At 42.3% G+C, this 22,811-nt stretch overlaps 1 protein-coding gene across 2 annotated transcripts in view; it reads right to left on the reverse strand.

The window, feature by feature from the left end:
* SEMA5B (semaphorin 5B) overlaps positions 1–22,811 on the reverse strand; it is a 336,474-nt gene that overhangs the window by 101,410 nt on the left and 212,253 nt on the right. For both annotated transcript variants that reach the window (XM_024205720.3, XM_024205721.3), the window contains exon 5: positions 21,390–21,435. In XM_024205720.3, the coding sequence (XP_024061488.2) occupies positions 21,390–21,435 (46 nt within the window). The remainder of the gene's footprint in view (positions 1–21,389; positions 21,436–22,811) is intronic.

The raw sequence follows: 22,811 nt of genomic DNA on the forward strand, positions 1-22,811 counted from the left end.
CAGTGCAGATAACTTCTGCTATGTTTGTAGTGAAGTGACTTTTGTATCACAAAAGCGCAGTATAACCACTATGGTTAAGAAAGCCTATCACCTTTATTTTGGCTGCAAAATTGGAGATCAGGACAAGAGGTGGGCCCCACACATGCTGCAACACTTGTGCAACAAATCTTCGCCAGTGGTTGAACAGGAAAAGGAAATCAATGCCTTTTGCAGTGCCAATGATTTGGAGAGAGCCAACAGATCATACCAGCAATTGTTACTTCTGCATGGTGCCTCCAGATGGGAAAGGTGTGTCAAAGAAGAAAAAGTGGACTGTGCATTATCCAAACAGTCCATCAGCTATACGCCCAGTACCCCACGGAGAAGGACTGCCGGTTCCTGATGCACCAGAATCATTCTCACTTGAGTCAGACGAGGAAGAGGAAGAGGATGAAACTTCTGGTCCTGAACCATCAATGTCACAGGACTCACATTTTCTCCCATCCTCCTCCTCTGAACCACACCTCATAACAAGGTGAACTGAATGACCTTGTCAGGCATTTGGAACTACCCAAGAGTAAGGCAGAGCTGTTGGGTTCCAGACTACAGCAGTGGAATCTCCTGGCAGGTGATGTTAGGGTTTCCATGTTCCGTGACCGTCAAAAGGATCTTGTCCCATTCTTCTTCATGGAAGGTGATCTTGTAGCCTGCAACAACATCGATGGTGTGATGGCAGCCCTCAACATCGTTCACGATCCAGATGAGTGGAGACTGTTCATTGATTCATCGAAGATGAGTCTTAAAGCTGTTTTACTGCATAATGGCAATGTTTTGCCATCAATTCCAGTTGGTCATGCAGTCCATATGAAGGAAACCTATGACAACATGAAACAACTTTTGAGGTGCATAAACTATGACCAACATCAGTGGCAGCTTTGTGGTGATTTGAAGGTTGTTGCTCTCTTGCTTGGTCTGCAGACTGGATACACAAAGTACTGCTGTTTTCTCTGCGAATGGGATAGTCGTGCAAGAGATTCCCACTACATCAAGAAAGATTGGCCACTCTGACAGTCATTGGAGCCTGGGAGGAAAAGTGTTCAGCATCCACCACTTGCTGAATCAAGGAAGATTTTGTTACCACCTTTACACATCAAGCTGGGTCTGATGAAGAACTTTGTCAAGGCCATTGACAAAACACAAGCAGCTTTCAAGTACCACTGTGGAAAATTTCCAAGGTTAAGTGAAGCTAAGATAAAGGAAGGTGTCTTTGATGGTCCTCAGATTCGTGAACTTCTTCGAGATGATGCATTTGACCATGCACTGCGTGGCAAGGAAAAGACGGCATGGAAAGCCTTCCAGTTAGTGGCAATAAATTTTCTCGGAAACAACAAGGCAGACAACTACAGGTTGTTGGTGGAAAACCTCCTCAAGGCATACAAAAGCCTTGGTTGCAACAGGTCACTAAAGATACATTTTTTGCACTCTCATCTAGATTTTTTTCCACTGAACTGCGGAGCAGTGAGCGACGAGCACGGCGAGCGATTTCACCAGGATATTGCAACAATGGAGAAACGCTATCAGGGCAAATGGAGCCCATCAATGCTTGCAGACTATTGCTGGACAGTGACAAGAGATGCTCCATCTAATGAATACAAGAGACAAGCCAAGAAGCGCCGAGTAGACACTGAATAGGACTAAACTATGTACATAATAGTTTTTTGCCTTTTGTTTCATAATAAATTTTATTTATATAACCCTTTTGCTGATTTTTACATAAACAGGACAGGTGAAATATTATCATGTAAAGCACCCATAAACACATGAAAAGACCTAGGTTTACAATTTATGATTAAAACTCTACTACTATCTACACAATATACATAGACATAAAATGTAAAAACTTAAATATCTTAGGAACAGTAGCCAATCAGTTGTTTTAATTGTCATATTTGAATTCAGCACACCAAAATACATAATAAATAGCACATTTAATCTCTGAAGCAGACGACTTCTCAAAAATTGTAGACCAGTGTAATTTATCAAAATCTAACTTCATAATAATACAGAACAGAAGCTCGGTGCCCTAAAAGCCACTTCTGAAGTTCCACAGCAGTTAAATTTATTAAAATTGTGATACACAAGGCTGATAATCAGATAGATAGAGTTGAAAGCGAACATAATGCTGTGTCTCAGTAAATAGATGCGCTAAGTATTGCACTGGGCAAATTATAGAACATTGCTGCAGACTGTGATGCCTATGAGGAATGGTCATGGAATTCAGCAAATTAGTTTTTGATGGGAGCAGAAGTGGGGAGAGGAGAACTGCACTGCAGCTAATCAAATTGCTAATTGATTTCCCTTCAATGATCTCCAAATCCTTAGGATGTGATAAAATGCAAGTTGTACATTTCATTTTCAACCCAAACTAACCACACTGTATATCAGCAAAAGCCAGCATAACAACCTGGCTCTACCCCAAGTGACTGGGCTAACCATATATGCTACAAGTCACCTGCAGACGCTGAACATTATAATGGAACATTTAGGAGGCAGGAGGGATACGTACTGGAAAAAAAAAATCAAAAGGCCCAGATCACCATTAACTTGTATTAGTGGGTATATACATTTTTCACCAGCGCAAATCAGTGTACAAGGATCAGGGCGATAGTGAATCAAGCCCTCTGATTATAACTAAAAATAACCTATTAAAAAACAGTGCACCTGATTCTGCTCGGACACTGGTCTTAGACTTAGGTAATTCCTGATTTACACCAGTGTAAGATCAGAATCAGACCCTACGTGTAAGTGACATTAAGGGGAGGCATACACCAGCCAAAGGAAGAAAGTTCTTATTTAAGGTTTGCTCTGGATCTGTAGGTGTATTGAGGCTGGATTAAACAACCTAGCCCACAAAGAGTTTTATCAAAGTCCTTGTACACTGAGAAATGGTATAGCCCCAGGTTAGCTGCTGTACAAGAGTTGTACCAATCAGCTACAACCACTCTTCCTAAATAAGTCAATAGGGACAAAGCAGGACTGATCAGACACTCAGATTAACTCTTTCTTCTTCTCCTGTTGTATTTATTTTAACCATTTTGCACCATTTATTCCTGGCAGGGCCTGTTTCCCTTCCTATCATTTGTCTGTCTTGTCTATTTAGATGGCAAGTTCTTCCAGACAGGAACTGTCTCTCGCTAGATGTCTGTACAGTGCATAGCAGAATAGGGTCCTGATCTCAATCAAAACAAATGGGACTTACTGCAAAGTAAGGTAGACAAAATCTGGCCCTTAGTTTTTAAATGAAATTCTAAGTAATCCGTTTTTGGTAAAGTACTTTGCCTTCTGTGTGTTCTTGCTAATCCTGAACATTAGTTATTTCTCTCTCCCGAGCAGCTGCAATTATCATGTATTATTATTTATTTGTACTACAGAAGCTCTACACAGGGAGAAAAAACCTGCAGCTGACCCAGGTCAGAGGACTCCAGCTCATGGCACTTGGGCTCTGGGGCTTTCCTTCCTGTGTAGATGTACCCCCAGAGGCCTGGACTGAGATGGAGTACTGGCATTATGCAAACACACAGTGAGAGACAACCCCTGACACAAAGTGCTTACAATCTAAACAAACAAAAACAGGCAAATGGTGGGAGGGGAAACAGAGGCACACAGAGGCCCAAGCTCACACAGCAGGTCAGTGGCACAGCTAAGAACAGAGCCAGTTCTCTTGATTCCCAGTGTGCTGCCGGGTCCACAATACCACATTGCCTCCCAGGTTTATTTGTGTATAGCATTCTTCATAGAAATAGTATCACAAAATGCTTCTCAATCACCAGGTCAGTGCTAGCTGGAACGGAGCAGCACTGGGGGGTTTTAAGAACAGGCTAGACAAACACCTCTCAGGGATGATCTATGTTTAGTAGCTAGAGCAAAAAGGACTGGATGCAGGATGCACAGGTCTTATTCTTAATTCCAACATGGATTTGCTGTGTGATCTTAGGCAAGTCAATCACCTCTGACTTTGTTTGCCACTGTGAAACTGGCATTACTGTTCTGTAGCTGTAAACTTTCATTTGCCCTGCAGGGGATTCCATTGAATAACACTGGGTTCCTGTAAATCAGACACTCCTCCGTCCTGTAGTGTGGCGTAGGAATTTACAGCTCCAAACTCTATATTTCCTTATCTCAAAGGGTTATTGTGTGAGGCTTAATAGACCACAGTTTCTAAAGCACTCTAGGATGAAAAGCACTATACAAGTGCAAAGTATTATTATTAAAGATTATTGTCTAAAGCTTTACTAAAGAGCATTTGATACCAAGTACAAATTTTTTTCCAGCCCTCTAGAACTAAAATGGTATAAAACTACATTAAAATGTTTTTCTAAAGTAAGTGATAAAGATAATCACAGCCAGGGTACAACTTGCATTTCCCGTTTCAGCTCTTTGTTGCTTTAAGGACATAGATACAAAGGAATTAAAAAAATGAAATAAAAATCACAGTTTATAATAGAATGGCCAATTCATCCTTGAAGAGACACTGTCAACTTTAAATTTGTAACTTAAACAAGCAAATTTCCTTGCTAGTTGGTCTAATCCAGTGGTTCCCAAACTGGGGTTCGTGAACCCCTGGGGGTTCACAAAATGTTACAGGGGGTTCTCAGGAAAAAATTCCCTAATGGTGGACAGAGCTTTCCCTAGGGACCCCGGGCAGCACGGGGCCAGCAGCCCGGGGCCCCTGGACTTCTGAGTGCTACGCATTTCAAAGCAAGCAGATCTATCACACTGAGGAGATTTAAACTTCAAGACTCCTTATAAGAAATGGAAAGGGAGGTGGATATTTTTTGCTGTTTTTAAAATTAATTAGGCAGCTAGTATTGTTTTTAAAATTATTATGAAGAGCAAGTTTAAGCTTTGTTGCAACGTGCGGTGTTTGCCTGGACTGCTCAAGACCTGAATGCTTGTGTAGGAGGAACTCTTTGAGTTGGCGTCTTAAATACCTTCATGCTGTTTCACATCTGATACTCCTTGATGAAACATAGGAGCCTTGTCTCATAACAAGCTTATTCAAAGTGATACATGCTACGAAAATGAGATATCGGAAGAGTGTTGCCGTTTTCATAATGTAATAAAATTATTGTAATGATAAATAATAATTAATAATAGTGTATAATAAGCATATCATAAAAACAATTTTATATGTCCAAGATCACTGCTTTTATGAATTATACTCATGTAATGGAGACAATCCCTGGAAATATTCATTTTTAGAAGGGGGTTCACGAAACTTGACATTTTAGTGAAAGGGGTTCACAGATTGTTAAAGTTTGGGAATCACTGGTCTAATCTTACCCTCAGTCATTCTGGTGTATATCCAGTCTAACCAAACTGACTTCCACTGAGAACAGAACTTGAGCCCTTAACAATAATGTAAACTTAGATGGTTGAAACAGGAAGTATTTTTTAATTTCCAATTTACTTTTCACTAATTACTTTTTGCATTTCTTGCACTGCACAAAGTACAGTCAATGACATTCATGTCATTTTGTTTACAAATCATTGCTCAAAACTGCAATATTTGGTTGCAAATACTGCAGAAGAACATTTTTTGTTTAAAAACAACTATATCTATTGGCATTTAGAAAGAAAACAAATATTTCTATTGGTTGTAAGTTTGTAAAAGCACATTTTTACAAAGTCTAAAGTTTGGTCCAAATGCAAGTTCATGGTGTTCCTTCACCGAGATTAAAGTTGGGTGGGAAACGATTTTTCCGGCCTGTGAAAAATTTCAAAAATTTTCCTGTTCTGTATCAGAACAAAACCAAATATCCCAGATGAGTGCCTTAACCACCAGGCAACTGGCTATCCTGGGGTGGATTAAATATTCCTTGGAACAGGGACTCAAACTTGGGTCTCACACATCCCAAGTCAACGCTCTGACTGAGGGACTAGCAAGTCAGTCTTGCTTGGTCTCTCTGACCCAATGAATATATAGTTATTTATACAAAACAGAAGAGCTCAAATAGGAGAGACTGAGCAAGCCCTATCCCAGAACAGCCATTAGCCTGGTGGTTATGCTAACCACTGAGCTATTCTGTAAAGACAAGTTACAGTATTTCCTATGATTGAGAACCAAAAGCATACAGGAGCCATGACAAGGTATTTAGCAAAGTAGGCAGTTAACCTCCATGGTAGAATTTGGTCTCCTGCCATATCAAATATATCTTGTAAATTATGGCAACAAACGTTGGCAAAAGGGACAGGTGATTATGAAGACACAAGATTATATGTTAAATCAATAAAATAATTATATAAAGGAAGTTAAAATGTACACAGCCAAAAAAATAAAAGATGTCACTTTAATATGTCAGACACAAGTCAAGGATATGAATATAGCTGAACGCTAGTTTATTTTAGGTTGGTCATAATCTTTAGACACACCTGACATTTTTGTAGCACATAATACACTTTCTTCGCACCTCCAGCTCTGTTTATTTTGCAAAGATCAATTTTTACATTTCTTCTCTCACAGGTATAACAAAGTATTCCTTAGGACTGACTCAACCACAGCAATGCCTCCATTTTAGCAGCATAGATCAATTCTCCCTTCCAGGCTAATGTATCACCAAAAGATGTCCATCTCCACCCCTTTTTGTTCTTTAGTAGAGTCACCATTCAGAAATAAATGCCTCCCTCCCATTCATGGGGTCCACTGATGGATGTGCCAGGACTCCTAAACAGCCTTCCTTTACTGCTCTGCACAATGATCTCGGCAGTAGAAGGTTCAAAAACCCTTCCAGTGGACCAGCCCATATTCAGTACAAAATCGATTTACCATGGCTGCAGTTCCCTTTGTGTTTCTGCATCAAGCAAGGAGATTTTATTCTCCTTCATTTTTCTGCTCTGGGTTTCCTCTCCATTGTGCTTGCCTTTGAAGCTTACTGCTGTGTAGAGACGTTAAGACTTCTCCACTACACATGCTTTTCTTTTTCCACTACACAGATAGCCCGGATGGATACCGCACAGTCAATTGAGAGATTTTTGTGCACCCGCATTAAAAGGCTTTAATGTCTAGCTATGAAAGGGGATCTTCGTCAACGTTTCCAATCAAAAATGTAATCAATAAAGTCTATGTGAAGCTTCCACACATTATCAGCTTCCTAGATAATAAAGTGGGGAGCCATGCATTCCTTATATTCCACTTCAGGTTACTGCAAGAAGTAGTCCCTTTAAGCCTTTATTTGTTTGTTTAGAGAAATAACTGAATTAAGCTCAAGGAAACTGCCCAGCGTGGACACAATTCTCTCAACAATTAGGATGAGATTCATGAATCAAAATCAGCACATCCTGCCATTTTAAAGAGACTAATGAAGAACTCAAGATAACATTTTCACTGTTCTGTGTTCCTTGTTTTTCTTCAGGGAAATCACATCTATTGCATCAATGGAGCCTAATACTCTTTCAGATGACAAACACCGCAATATATTCTCATTAAAATCATATAAGTTGTTCAACATGGGCTTAGTCCTGTCTCGGCTCTAAAAAAGGGGCAATTAAACAAATAAAATGTTCATGTGATTCGACTTATCCTATCCACATTCTTTTCTGGTTGTGCATTTAAGCTTGGTGTAGTGCAACCAAAGGGGAAAAAAGTGGAAATCTTTAATGAAGCAAAAAAAAAAAAAAAAAATGCCTTACTGGGACCAAATGAAGGGCTTGAAATTACCTTAATTAGTCCAGGGGAATTTCGTGCAAGCCAGAGAAACTGGGAAAGTCTTCTGCAGAGAGACAGACTGAAAACATCAACAGGATCCTGAATAAACATGACTGCACTATGCAACTCTCTGAGTCTGCAGCACAAAAGGCAAAACCAGAGTCTAATTCTACTTCTCTATCTTATGATGTTTCTGAAGACATAACTTCAGGAGGAAAGGCAAGAATGGCACAACACCCACAGGTACAAGTCAGCCCACTCTTTTACCCTAGTCGATCCACTTTGCTGAGATCAAAGTTTCGCCCTCTTTTTAAAATATATATTTATTGCTGGGGAAAGAATCCAGACAGATGACCATTATTATAATATGTAATTGTGGTAGTGCCTGGAGCCAAGAGCTCCATCACACTAGGCGCTGTTTAAATGTAGAACAAAAAGGAAGCCCCCGCCCCACAGAGCTTACAATCTAAGGATAACGCGAGAGACAACAGGTAGACACAGCAAAGAGATGGCAGAGCTCAAGGTTACAATGAGATGACTGTGATCAGTGTAATAAGTGGCGGTCATAGACTAAATCCCTGTTTTGCCACAGAACACATGGAGCCCAGGCAGAAGCGATGAAAGCTTCCCCAACGGGACACTGGCAACATGCCTCAATCCTGACATGGAAGGACCTCCCTGACAGCTGAAAGCACAGTTCAGTCTCCAGGGCCCATTCAATCCATGGCCTACCAAATGCTACCTGAGTTGGAGGAATTTGGGATGCTGAACACACATCTAACAGAAAGCAGACTGAAATCACCACTCATTTCCCTTAAGTAACGAACACTACAGCAATCAGTGGGTAGCGACTTTCAGTTGCTACCAATAAGGGATGGTGTAGTGGGGCGGCTGCCCCACTCCTGCAGAAAAGGGGTCAAAAGCAGCCCTGGAGAGGGCTGCAGCAGGGAAAGGGATTAAGAACAGCTGGGGGAAGCTGACTGGGTAGCTGACTACAGCTGTGGCCAGCTTACTCAGGGCCAGCTTATAAGAGGGCTGTGGGCTAGAAGCTAGCAGACTCTCTCTCTAGCTTCTGAGAGAGAAGGACCTGGCTGCCTGGGAGCTGAGCAGGGTACCTAGAGTGGAGCAGGGCTGGGGGAAGGCCAGAGGAGCTGGGGAGCTCCAGCCTGAAAAAAACCCAGGCTGCAGGCCTTGCTAAAGGCCAGGAAAGGTACTGGGGCTACAGAAGTGTAGCCTGGGAATAGGGAGAGGCAGCTGGTCCAACCCCCCTTGCCAATGATGAGTGGTTTACAGACTGCCGTCCGCCCCAGTGAGCAGGGCTAGATGGTGACTGGCAGTAGCCACTGAGGCAAGGTGAGGATAGAGGGTTGGGGGTTCCCCTGGGTGGGGAGACCCAGATTGTGGCGCTTCGGAGCTGGTGAAGAGCTAATTCCTAGGACGACCAGCAGGAGGTGCCACGCCAGTGAGTCGTCACACCCCGCCACAGGTGGATTAAAAATCAGCTGAACTAGTGATGAAAGGTTCATAATGCATTACCAACCACCAGAGCAATCCAGTCCCCTGCAGTATCTTTTTAATTTCACTGTAGATGCAGTTGTGTTACAAATCTACACTTCTCCAGCACCTTACTCAGAGCACCCAGTGTCTAATTACAGCTTCCTGCCTGCTTTACCTCAAGCTCGCTCTGAAACTAACTTCCAGTGCCGGTGTGTTTTCATTAACACCAGACCATCCAGGGTCTATCAGCAATGGAGCACTTTACTTGAAGGAGACAGCAGAACAAACTGTGCTGACTTCCTCAGGCCATGCTCCCAAGACCTATTCCAAACTCCCACTGCCCTCAAATCAATCTTCTGAACAAACCAAAATTGATCCAGTCCTAGATGCACCTCCCAGAAAGACCAATGCGCCCATTTTCTCCTAGAGCCCAGCTCTGTAAGATGCATCACCGTGTGCAATTACTTCCTCACTGGCCACTAAAACATTATTAGGTCCAGGTCAGGATGACCTTGCCAGAACTTCTCAGATGTAGATATAAAACTAGGGCTTGGTGCTTCATCATACCCACCAGCTGGCTGCTAGTTTGCTCAGCCTGCAAAAAAACCAGCAATGGATCTGAGTGAGGGAATCTGACACTTCTCCAAGAGAAACACAGAGTGCCACCTTTGAGAGAAAGTGATGGGGTTTATAGAAAGAGACCTTTAGGGAGGTTATATAAAGCCCAGCATTTAGTACTACAAGACAGAGACAAACAAGAGTTTAATCAAAACAAGATTATTACCTTAAAGAAAAAGGCTCCTCCCTACTCCATGTTGCCAAAAATTCTAGTGCCTCCATCAGAATCCCATTGCACAACTCTTCCAGCAATAAAATTTTATCTGCCTCTCCGCTGCAAGTAAGCCTCCTCCCCAGGCTTCACTTAGCAGTTGCTCTATCTCCTCCTCAGAGTCTGTTGAAACAGACGCCTTCAGACTCCCTGCTTGGTCTGTCACAGTTTGCCTTGCTTCTGTCTCTTCCTCTCCAACACCAGACGTCAGCACCTGATGCTCCAGTCGTCTCTGCCAAGCTCCGTCCCAACAAGGAATTTATTTGCTCTTTCTACTGTAAAAAAGACTCTCATCCTGTATTTTTTATTCCTTCCTATCTCTTGGCATCCCACTATTTATCTTCCAATTTTTTTCACCCTGAGCTCAGCCCCTAGTTTCTTTCTGGCACCTGTCCCTCTCCCCTACCTACTCCTCAAAAACAATTAATTTAACCTCTATCCAAGGTCAAAGACTCTAGTAACACATATTAAGAGTATGCCCCTTATTTAGGATGTGGGAACACAGTCTGATTCTCTATTGGTCTTAACAAAGGATATTTTTCCTCTGTCCCATTTCTCTCTGGATCCTTTTCTGGCTGTGCAAACTTTACATGGAATGAAAATTTCAATAGATGCTACAAGCAAAGTACATTAAAAATTATTATTATTTAACATTCATATTGCGGTAGCATTTAGAGGGCAACTAGATGAGGGTCCCATTGTGCTAGGCACTGCACAAGCATCTAAGAAACAACAATCCCTGCCACGAAGAACTGACAGTCTGAAAGATAAGACATACACAAGGATGAGAACCTGGGGGCAGGGGAGTGAGAGATAACCACAGTAATGGGATGTGCACCGTTCTTAGCCAGTCAGGAGTGGCAATCACAAGTTATTCCATAGGAAGACCTATACCCTACACAGAACTGTGTGCATTGGAAGCCTTTTTCCTTGAGCAGGATCTGTTCTTCTAAGACGGCTTTTTGAAATGCTAGACTGGAAAACCTGCATGAGTTCAGCTGGCGGCACAAACTCTTAAAGTTGTGGAGAAACCAAACCTAAGCCTTCTTCAGACTCCTGAAGCGAAGCTTGAAATAATCCCTGAAACTACTGTTTCCCCTGCTCTTGGTCCCCTAATGATAGCATCTTCTCCCAATCGAGGCAACCGAGAGGTATTTAGAGCTAATCAAGTTGGGGCTTGATCATCTTTTTCTCCTCTTCATACCTGGCTTATAGGATGTGGATTCTTTTTTTTTTTTTTTTGTGTGTGTGGAGGGGGTTGGGTTTATTAAGCGGGGGGAACCCTTCCAACCAAAAGCCTTGTCATGTTATCAAAGATTTCACCCTGGCATGCTGCGGTGAAATCAATGTTCCACACAAGTGATGAATTGTTCCCCTCTCTCCTCAAACTCTGGATGTGCCATAAGAGCCGCAGAACTATGCAGCCTGTGTTAGTGACTCTGCTGTATGGCTTCAGGCTGCGATAATGGGAATTACTCATTCAAAACTGTTACATATCAACTAAACTGTTACCAACCAAAACAAATCAGGATCATTTTATCCCGGGAAACTGCTTGTGCTACCATGAAATGTATTTACTGTAAAATAAATGTTTTGGGTTTTTTTTTTTTTTTTTTTTTTTTTACAAACAAGAAATCAATAGTTTTATAGGAAACACATGAGGTTGTTTTTTAGGCCAGTTTTAGAGAGGCACAAATCAATAACTAGTCTTCTTACACTCCCACTATAAACTACCCTATGCTACCAGGGGCAAATTTGCTCCTGTGCAGACAGCCAGCACAAGGTATATGAACCACTTAAGTCTTATTCAATCCCTGTTTTGAATTTAAAATGCAGATATTAACCTATATTATACCTACACTATTCTACAGTAACTTGCCCAAATACTGCAATTTCACTCTTGAAAGATGCAATACTTTGGTACGGAAGAACATAATGTTGTCTCCTTTACTAAAGGTCACGTAAGAACACCCAGGAGTACTAGCAGAAGGGGAGCAAACATGAAATACTTTTTCAGCAGTGTCAAGGGATTTTCAGCTCATTTCTGGCCAGGTCTTAGGAACAAACATTTCATCTGCTTTCACAGAACTTCTCATTACTGAGTCCAAGAAAAAAAAAATTGCCCTAAGCAAACACAAACAAACTTCTGCCAGTAGGTCAATTTTGGCAGAATGTTGATTCTTTGCTCAGTAACACCAACATAAATAAGGAGCAAGTCCCTAAAGACAATGAACTGATGTTGGTGCAGAGCAATAGGAGAATCATAGCACAAGTACACTGACGTCTTCTGGGCACCCTGGAATCAGAGTAGTGGGAAGCAAGAGACAGAGAAAAATAAGCTAACTAAAGCCAAAATATGCTCCACATCCTTTTGCAGCACAAGGAATCAGAGGCAATGCTGATTGTAACAAATGCGAGGTGCATTTTTTCTGGTCTGTGTAAAGCATGTTTAATGGCCCTGGCTGTAACTTGCAAGTAATAAGAACATTAGTCTTCATTCCCCACACATAAAATGCCTGACAGGGTTTTATCAAATAAAAAGCCAATATGCCACAGTTATCAGTAAGTGACTTCAGCGGCTACTTAAATTCTCAGTTTTTGACTCCTACTCTAAATGTTTGCTGACAAAGCCCAAAGCCCTGGCAATTGTTTCACCGTTTACATTCCAAGGTGAGGGGTGGGGAATGGCCGCCTGAAAAGTTATCTGGGAAGAGGGCTGACAACCAGCGGCTGACAAACATCACAGAAGCTGCACTTTTCACACATGAAGGTAAAGTGCTAGGTCCTCAGCTGATGTAAATCAATGCAGCTCTGTTGACTGCAGTGGAGCGTCACTGATTTACATCAGGTGGGGTTGTGGTCCAAACACACACAGTGTCAGAAAGTGAACCTCCAAACTCTTCTTACTGCACCCTAATAGTGCACCACAGAGAGCACTGACTTCAATAAGGCTTCACACAGCCGTAAGCAATATCACTCCAATTTAGCAAAACATTAAAGCATATCCTGAAGTCCATCCATATTCAGCAAAGCATGTCAGCATATTCTTAACTTTAAGCAAGTCCAAGAGGAACTGGAGCACCTGTTTAAAGTTAAGCACGTGTTTAAGTGCTTTATAGAACGCAGATGGACTCCTGAATAGAGACCTTACCTCTGTAGTGAGTGTTTGGAGGAAGGAGTCCTTAGAAAGGAATGCGGACTCCAGACACACACTTTGACACTTCTCATATTTTCCCCTACATCCTAGATTTCAAGAATCCAGAAGCTCCGGCAACCTCTTGGATAAAATCCGGGAAGAACCTGAAATTCAATTTTCAGGTCCAGATCTGAATTTTTCGAAAGGTGAGTGTATTCATATGGAGGGTTTGATTTGGGCACAGACGTCAGCTAAAAAAAAAAAAAAAACCCCGATGACAACAAGAATCAGGGTTCCCTCAGTATTCAACCTTCTATAACTGAAACACAAGGAACCACAATTTCGTATGATCTTGATGAAAACCAGATTTGCTCAAAAGCAGGTCCAAGATACTAACAAGATTTGTCAGATCTTCAGCACACAGTACATCCGTCACATAAGCCATTTATTATGGAACGGCATTAGAACTCTGGGCTGAGAGTAAGGGATTTTAGGTGTAGCTATGGTAGGTAATTTAGGAATAGATTTATATGTTAATCTGCTAATAAAAAAATGTATCATTCTGATAAAATATGTGACATTCATAACTAAACTATAATCCACATATTGAGGTTTGCTTCTGCTGTACTATATAAGGTGTTGATTATGTTAAAAAAAAAAAAAAAACTGGATGTGCCTGAAAAATAAGAAATAAAATGTTTTATCTAGGTATTTATACCACATCACACACAGTGGTAACTGAATATCTGAAACAGACAAGCCACATTCAAAACACTTGCAGTTAACTACAACTTAAAAACTATTTTCTTCTGTAAAAGTTACATTCTTGAAAATTTCAAAATACAACTGATTTTAATGCAGCCTCACTAGTAAATAAAGCTATGAAAAAGGTCCAAAACTCATCTGCGTTTTGTGTTGAATGACAAACCTGGAACTCAGACCAGATTCTATTAAAGGTTTGCTAAAATGTGTGGACTTTGGAGGAAACTTGGACCTGCTTTTGAGCAAATCTGGTTTTACATCAAGATCATATAAAATTGTGGTTCCTGTTGTTTCAGTTACAGCAGGTTGAATACTGAGGAGAACCCTGATTTGGAAATATTTTTGCAAATAAATACAAATTAAAATATTAATGCTACTCTTATATAGGCCTTTCTTCTGTAGCTCTAAAACCACTTTACAAAGGATCATTATCCCCATTGTACAGATGGGGAAACTGTGACAAGGAGCTGAAATGACTTGCCCAAGGTCGCTCAGCCGGCCAGTGACAGAGCTGGGAACAGACTGCATGTCCCAGTGCAGTAGTTTGTCCAGTAGGCAACACTACCTCCCAAGCTGAATTTAATAATATCATTCCACTAATCACAGTAATCATTTGCAAGTATCCTGCTGAGTACTGGTCCTTCACGAAAATGTTTCTGAACCCTTAAAGTTCCATGAATTTTAACATGAATGAAAATTTGGATGAAAATTTCTACTGAAAACTGCATTATTCACTATTCATCATTTGTTATGCTTATAAATGTTTATGCAACTGTCCAGGGAAATACTGGAAGTCAGATTCTGCCACCTCTACTTACACTGAGTAGTGCCTTAATATGTGGACTGCTTGCAGAGTAAGGTACCAATCAACATATGTAAGGGAGGCAGTGTCAGGCCTCGAATAGTAGGAAATAACGCAAACAGGATGTGTTTAATTCTTGTTTTTGATTCCAGAAATACAAATCTTGTTCATTCTGCTGCAGGGAGAGATGTTCAGGACCGATGGAGACATTTTATTACCATTAACGGCAACCCGTTGATAGGTACTATTGATTTACCAGTGGTTTTGCCCTAGAGTTAGTGATCCCTCCACAGAGAAGTGTCAGAGGGAGAGTGTCTGTAGCACGAGCAGTTCAGTTGAAGAGCTGGATCTGGGACGTGCAGCTGTTTCTGACTGTCAGATTAAGAGAGAAAAAGTGAAGCAGGGTAAAGTACCTTCTCTCAATGGAAATACTGATCGCTAAGAAGGGCAGTTTAACTAGTAAAGAAATGTATATCAGCTTTTCCTCTGTACTTGAGCTTTGCACATATCTGCTCCTTTACAGAGTGGTCCAAATGCCACTGAAGTCAGTGGAAAGAGTTCAACGATTTCACTGAGTCTTGGATCAGGCCGTATGGGCTTGGGCCCTGATTCAGAAAAGTGCTTGAGCACATGGTCAATGGGATTTAGGCAATGAAGTTAATGGGACAACTCGCCTGCTGAAAGTTAAGTACTTTCTTACAAGTAAAATTTTCAAAAGCCCCTAAGTGATTTAGGAGCATACGTCCCATTGACTTTCACTTAGGGTAAAATTTTCAAAAGCGCCTAACTGCTTTGCTGAACAGGTACCATATTTACCTGCTTGAGGGATGGACTGAATTAAGGCCTAGATTCGGATACCCTTACTCACACTGAAAAGTACCTTACTCCACAGATAAGCCACTAAAGACAATGTTGTTACTAAGATGTTTTTTCCCCTCGGTATGAGTAAGGGCCTCCATTCTGCAAGTCTGGACCAGGTATTTATTTTGCCATTTAATATGTAAATACTTTATGGCTCAACTCCCTGTTTTTTTAATGGCACCCATTTATAAAAGGAGCAAGTATTCTTGAAACAGTTTTAAAAGTTGCCTTCATGAAATAATATCAATATACATGATGCGCTCATACCCTGCAATGCTGTGAGCCGAGCTGGGCAAAATGGTTTGGATGAACAGGTTATACTTGAATAGTCATCTGAGGAGGACTTGAACTTGGGTCTAACACGTGAGAGTCCTAACTACCATGGTACAGAGTCATATATTTCCTTCTCTCCCTTCTTCCGCCCCCAATGACTATTCAAGTATTTTATACACAGTGGAATAGCATCAACAGGAGAGACAGAGAGTCCTGCCCCCAGAATCCCCCAAAACCCTGTGATTAGGGCGCTCTCTTGGGAGGTAGGACATCCAAATTCAAACCCCTGCTCCCCATCAGGCAGAGAGGGGGATTGAAAACGGGTCTCCTACATCATGGGTGAGTGGCCTAACCACCAGGCTAAAGTTATAGGTGGCAGAGGTCACAGCCTCACCTCCCTTCCCACTTTGTTAATCTAGCCCCTTTAAAAATACCAAGGAACAAAACGTGTCAGGTCAAGCCAAGTTTCATTCGATGCCCAACTGACTTTCTAGATACACTGAAAATTTCAGAAGTTTTCCATTTCAGTTCAGGTCAAAACAATTCCCACTCCCCACCTCCCCGAACTGCCAGTGAACCGAAAAATCAGTTATTCCCCCAGCTCTAGTTGTGAGTACTCTCAATGAAGTCAGTAGGACCTGGGGGTATTCAGTACTCAGGGCCTAGTGGGAAATGTGTGCCAGGCAGAGTGATTTTATATATGCTGGCAAATGTCCTTGTTTAGTCCTTTTAAGAGGCCCAAATTAGCCCAGTGTATTTTTTTAAACGCGCCATGAAGATTTTGTTTTTAAACTGACACTTTCCACCTAATCTATTAATTGTGAAGTCTACTATAAACATCCCCCTTACTGGCCTCTCTGTGAAAGCTGGGGATTAGAGGGTAACCCTGTTCCTGGCTCTTGCATAAATTGAACAGTGTGTGCTATACATGCATATCATTGCCTAGGTTTAAAAAATGCCCAATATTTATGAAACATAATGCATACGTGAGAGCTGCTTTCAGGGTGGAAAAGGAAGATGTATGGATTTCATGTTAAAGAGACATTAGCAGATTTAAAAAAACCTGTATGTTTTACAGGCGAATTTCCGGAGTTCCGCCAGAATTTAAAAAAGCTACAAGATTTTCCATAGTGACTAATGTTTTTAGGTATCCAACTTGAGGTACCTTAAAGGGACTGATTTTCAGAAAGTCTTGAGAACTTGTCCCCTGGAAGTTCAGCTTCATTAAGATAGGCACCAAAACATTGAGACACCCAAAATCATTAGTGATTCCTGCAATATCTTGGCCCCAGCTCACTGTTGGCCATTAGCACAGACTGTTAATATTTTTCATTTCTCTCAGCTTGGGTAGGACAAGAATAGTTTCCCCTTTGTTTCTAATCCATTTTGCTTCCTGGTTCTCAAGCACAGGCCCGGTGCTGCAGCTCTTGGAGGGGCAAACAGGGGAAGGGAATGTTTAACTTTAAATGAAAATCTAAAGCCACCCCTGAACCAGAAGTGAACCTTGGATCCTGGCAGGACAGAGGGGACCAAAGCAACCTACTCTGGAGAAGGGACAGGAGATAAAGAGCTGAGAGTGAACGCAGAGGAAGAGAAAAGAAAAGGACAGTCTTTACTGTCTCCTTAACAGCTCCCAAAGACTCACATGTCCTCCTCCCCACCAAAGCCTGCCATATCTTACCCTTACCTCCTCAAAGTGTCCCCGCCAGCATCCTCCTGCACTCACCCCTGGAAACACACCCCACAAAAACCTTCCCATACCCATGCCCGAACCGCCACCAAAATCCTATCCTATTTATCAGGAAACATTCATTGTTGAGACATCTTTCATTGCACAAACCATACCAGTAATGTGCTCCCAGAAAACAAGGATGCGAAACAAGTTTTCATCATATGGGCAAGACATTTGTTATAGTTTGTCTTTGTAATTGTAATTTCAAGATCCTAGCTCCATATTTTATGTATTGGGGGGTAATGTTCTATTCCAGTTTAAAATGGATTGAATCTCATGTCAGTATAGCACATTTTTGTTGTTGTGCTGTGAGCTTACAAGCATTCATTGCAATGCTGTATGGGATAGAGCTGGGCAATTTTTTCCTCCAGCAAATAGTTTATTCACTGAAAAATGCCTTATGGGAGAACCAAGTTCAAATCCCTGCTCCACTATTTATGTAGATATGTATCCAGAATGGAACAGCTTCAATAGGAGAGACAGAGAGACCCACAGCAAACTATAGCCCAACCGCTAGGGTGCTTCCCCCACAATGTGGAAAACCCAAGTTTAAACCCCTGTTCCACAAGCAGCAGAGTGGGGAATTGAACCCAGATCTCTCACATCTCAGCTGAGTGCCTCAACCACTGGACTATAGGACAGAAGGCAGACAGTTACAGCAATGCCATTGCCTCCTCTGGCTGTTTTATTTCATTTCCTTTGCTTTTACAGTAAAATGTGCCCAGAAAATACACCAAGCAGTTTGTTTTGACACAAAACAAAAACAAAAAATTCAACTTTTTCTATTCACTGAAATTCTTCAGATTGTGTGTGTTCAGTTCACGTTGAAACAATTTTAATTTTTGTTTTTTGCTATTTTTCAGAGCTGCCAGCAAACTGAAAATCCAGCTATGTGGAAAGAGAGAAACCAAAGTCCCAGAAGGCCTTCACGTTTCCAAACCAAACAGCACCAAGGTGGTTTACTCTAGCCTTGTGAAACAGTAGCTAGAGCCCTGCACGGATACAATTTTATATTCACGGATATCCACATCTGCAGATATAAATTTGTATCCGCGCAAGGCTCTAATGGTAACTACAGAATTTTCAAGGGCATAAGAATTTCCTTTGAATGGAAACAGTGAATAATGTAATGTATATGATGAGTGACTTTGTCACCTGTTCAACAGTAGGAAATGTTCATTTTCTGAGTCGAGAAAAGACGGTGCAGGGAGGATGCATTAATCCGAGTTAGCCACTAAATCTACAACATTACAGAAGGAGAGAGATTTTCAAACACCCAAGTCAGTGGGCCAGGTAACAGTGTCACTAGGCTATTGCTCCAGTGTTGCCAGGCTCATTGGAAAAAAAAAACTACACTTCTACCTCGATATAATGCTGTCCTCAGGAGCCAAAAAGTCTTACCGCGTCATAGGTGAAACCGCGTTATATCAAACTTGATTTGATCCGCCGGAGCGCACAGCCCTGCCCCCACCGGAGCGCTGCTTTACCGCGTTATATCCGAATTCGTGTTATATCGGGTGGCGTTCTATCGGGGTAGAGGTGTACTAAGATCAGCCTCCTTTGTGGCAAAAGCACTGAAGGGGCTTGACTCTTGTCTGTGGGTGCAGAGTGACTGACGTTTACACTCACCCTTTACCCACAGTCAGCTGTGGCCGTGGGGGGTGGCAGGGAAGGCAGCTTTAAGCTCAGACTAGTACTCAATCGGATCCCCTCCATTAAAGGCTAGCCTAGAAGATGCGCTGAATCAGGATCTCTTCTGCACATCCTGGCTCTGCCCCCTACTCAGCACACAGTTCCTACTCGGTGGGCAGTGCTGCCCAGTTCAACCTCAGCAAAGCAGGGGTGGGGTTGGGGACTTGCACCACGTTATCCCCACTTTCAGGCAGATTTGGTGCCACTGGCAGCCTGCAACATGGGTTCCAGTGAGAAGTGAATCAGATCCACTGGTAGGAGAAAAGACCCTCCCAATACATGTTGAACTGTAGGATCCAGATTATATTTTAAAAGAGCTGCTAACACTTCAATACAAAACAGTCTCCATTTTGTTATTTTCTAAACTTTGCCTGCCTGCCTCCCTCCCCCTTCTATTGAACTGAACTTAGAATCCCCTTAATTTCTCGACTTAATTGTCTATTCTTTTCTTCAAAATGATGTATATGGAGGGGTGGGGTGTTCTCTGAGCAGCATTATGTGCTTCACGGATGCAAGCCAAGTAGCTACTTAGGCAACCACCAGGTCTGGAAACAATCGTTTCCATCATTCCCAACACGTGTGTCCGCATAATTCCATGCTCTCATTGTCATGCAAAGAGTTTTGTAGAAATGGCCGGATACACCCAGAAAGCAGGAACAAACTAAGCTCATTATGTTAATCAGAGATCCCACCACATCCTCCACTTGCATACAGGAGGGCTTTCAATTTTAGGCAGTGTAGCACGCAGGGCATTGTGGAAGAAGTCTACCCCAGTGCAGGAAGCCTGCACAAAGCTCTAGCCATTGTTGAAGCCCCACTGCAGCACTGCCCGCAGGAGACTCTCAACCAGGTCGGGATGTAGGGGACCCCAGCGGGTAACCAGAACAACAGGCTGTGATAGCCCCTCTGGGAATCAGCCCTCTACAGAGAAACACTATTTCACCACCACCATTAGGCTCCCATCTCTTCTATATCCCATTGGAATTCTTCTGGCACACGTAACCTACCATCCTTGAAAGGGAAAGTTCTGTTAGATGAGGTCAACTTTTAGAGTTCGTTCCACTGTCACTTGTACTTCATAGAATAAAAAAGGAAGATGCACGGGAATTAAGTGTGTGACTGCTAAATAGCTATGCTGCCCTCCATCCACACTTAATGTCAAAAGACTCGCATGCAAGGAAACAGGATGTGGCAGGTGCTTTGCCCAGCCATGATGAATACTGCCCATTGGTCAGAGCATTTTAGCAAGACTCTACGTGGGCAAGGGCGCCTTGGAAGTCAACAGGGCATCACTCAGGCACCTGCACTGAGTGAGATGCCATAATGAGGCCTTGGACTCTAAAGTCTTTGGGGGTAGGTGCCCACATTTTGATCTGTCTAACAAGAGCAAGGCACATCTTTTGGTGCTTACAGAAAACAAACAATCTATACCCCAGCATATTTGTTATTGACACTCTGTTACTTTTAAATTAATTAATTATTAGTTTTTGCTGCACCTTTCAGTTCCAAATTCAAGCTGGAGGGGGGGAAATCTTGCTCATCCCATTGGCTGTTTGTAAGCCTTTTCAGTCCAGTGCAGACAAGCCTCCTCCTCTACCATTGGGTGGTGGGTGACACACATTTACAACCAGCTGTGCCTCTGAACGCCTGCAAGTCCTATCTTGTTTTTAGTAACACATTCAGCTCCTCAGCATTCCATGCTCCCACGGGCACAACAAAAGCAGAGAGCGGTGATGGACAAGAACTATTAAAGCCGTCCCTGCAAGCTGCTGACCTCTGCACTAAGGAAAGCCAAAGATTTCTTTGTCTGGTTTTATTTAAGCTGCACCAGTTATCAGTCATGCTACCTGCTTTGTTTCTTTAAGATGTCATATTTTCAGCACCCACCCATCCCATCACCACCAAAAACACTCCAGAATGGAGAGCAAGGAAGTGCTATCCAAATGGCCAAGGCACTGGAATGCCCTCCCCTTTAGCATTATCTTCTCAGGGAGAACAAAATAGTCTAATTCTTCCCTCTGCCACTCTGAACGCATATTGACAGCATACACCAAGCGATTCCAGTAGCACGTTCATGAACGAGTCAAGCAAAACGATTGGGTAAAAAATGAACAGACGTACCTGGATAAGAGAAACATTGTGTAGACTAAGTCTGAAGAGGTAGTTCCTGCATGAGAAAGAAGAAATAAAAAAAGTTGTTAGATTCAGGAGAACTTTTTAAAAAAGGAAGGGCGGGGGAGAAGAAAGTGAGGGAAAATCATATACTTTCGGCTAAAATGTATGGTTATGCATTTATACAGGCAGCAAGGCTTTCCAAGAAAAGTGTCCACGCGATCCACCGAAAGAACAAAAAGAAATGCTAAAATGGTGCCTCTTGTTTCACAGAAATGTAGGGCTGGACTGGACCTCTAAAGGTCATCTAGTCCAGGCCCTGGAACTAAGGCAGGACCAACTAAACCTAAACCATCCCTGACAGGGGTTTGTTCAACCTGTTCTTAAAAACGTCTAATGATGGGGATTCCACAACCTCTCTTGGAAGGCTATTCCAGTGCTTCACTGTCCTTAAAGTCAGAAAGATTTTCTTAATCTTTAACCTCAATCTCCCTTGCTGCAGAGTAAGCCAATTACGTCTTGTCCTACCATCAGTGGACATGAACAATTGATCCCCATCCTCTTTATAACAGCCCTTAACATATCTGAAGAGTGTTATCCGGTCCCCCTCACTCTTTTCTCAAGACAAAATATATTCAGGGTTTTGTTGTAACATTTCCTCATAGGTCTGGTTTTCAAACCTTATTTCTCCTCTGGATTCTCTCCAATTTGTCCACATCTTTCTGAAAGTGTGGCACCCAAAACTGGACATGATACTCCTGCTGAGGCCTCAGCACTGGCAAACACATCAGGACAATTACCTCCCTTTGCCTGTCTTGTCATGAACTTTGTAACAAAACTCAGAGCCAATTTGTAGCCAAACTTTCCAAAGCCTTTAAAGGAGATGTACAAAGAAACTTGAACAACTAGGGGCTTGATTCAAAATCTTCAGCTGGCCCAAGGCCTATGCTGCTACACTCCTGTTTGCTTCTGGGAGTGGGGATGAGATGGAATCTGCAGACCTGGGCTCAGAAGAGCAGGGAAAAGGGCAACTGCATTCTGCTAGGTGTTCTCCACACACACAAAATTTGCAGCGAAATCAGTGCAAGGGCCTGTTGCCTGAACCTGTGGTCCATGTGGAAACTCCCCATGCCCCCACACCCAAGCCATGATGTAGAATCTTCAAGCAAAGAGGATTCTGGGGCAGAGGCAGGCGGCTTCTGACATAGTTCTTGCTGCCAAGTGTTAAAGGGGGCAAGGGGATGGCCAGATGGCTATCGGAGGCAAAGGGCCTAGGCATCCCCACGACACTTTCATGATGTGTGAAGAGCTAAAAGAAAGATTCACAGATTACAGGAAAAAAAGGAAACAATCATTTGTGTTATGCAGTTGTTTATGCTTAATAACCTTGACTTAATGCATTCACATTTCCACCCATGTCTAATGAATACA

This window comes from Terrapene carolina, unplaced genomic scaffold (genome assembly GCF_002925995.2).
Source record: "Terrapene carolina triunguis isolate 2854851 unplaced genomic scaffold, T_m_triunguis-2.0 Scaffold62, whole genome shotgun sequence".
Taxonomy (NCBI): Eukaryota; Metazoa; Chordata; order Testudines; family Emydidae; genus Terrapene; species Terrapene triunguis.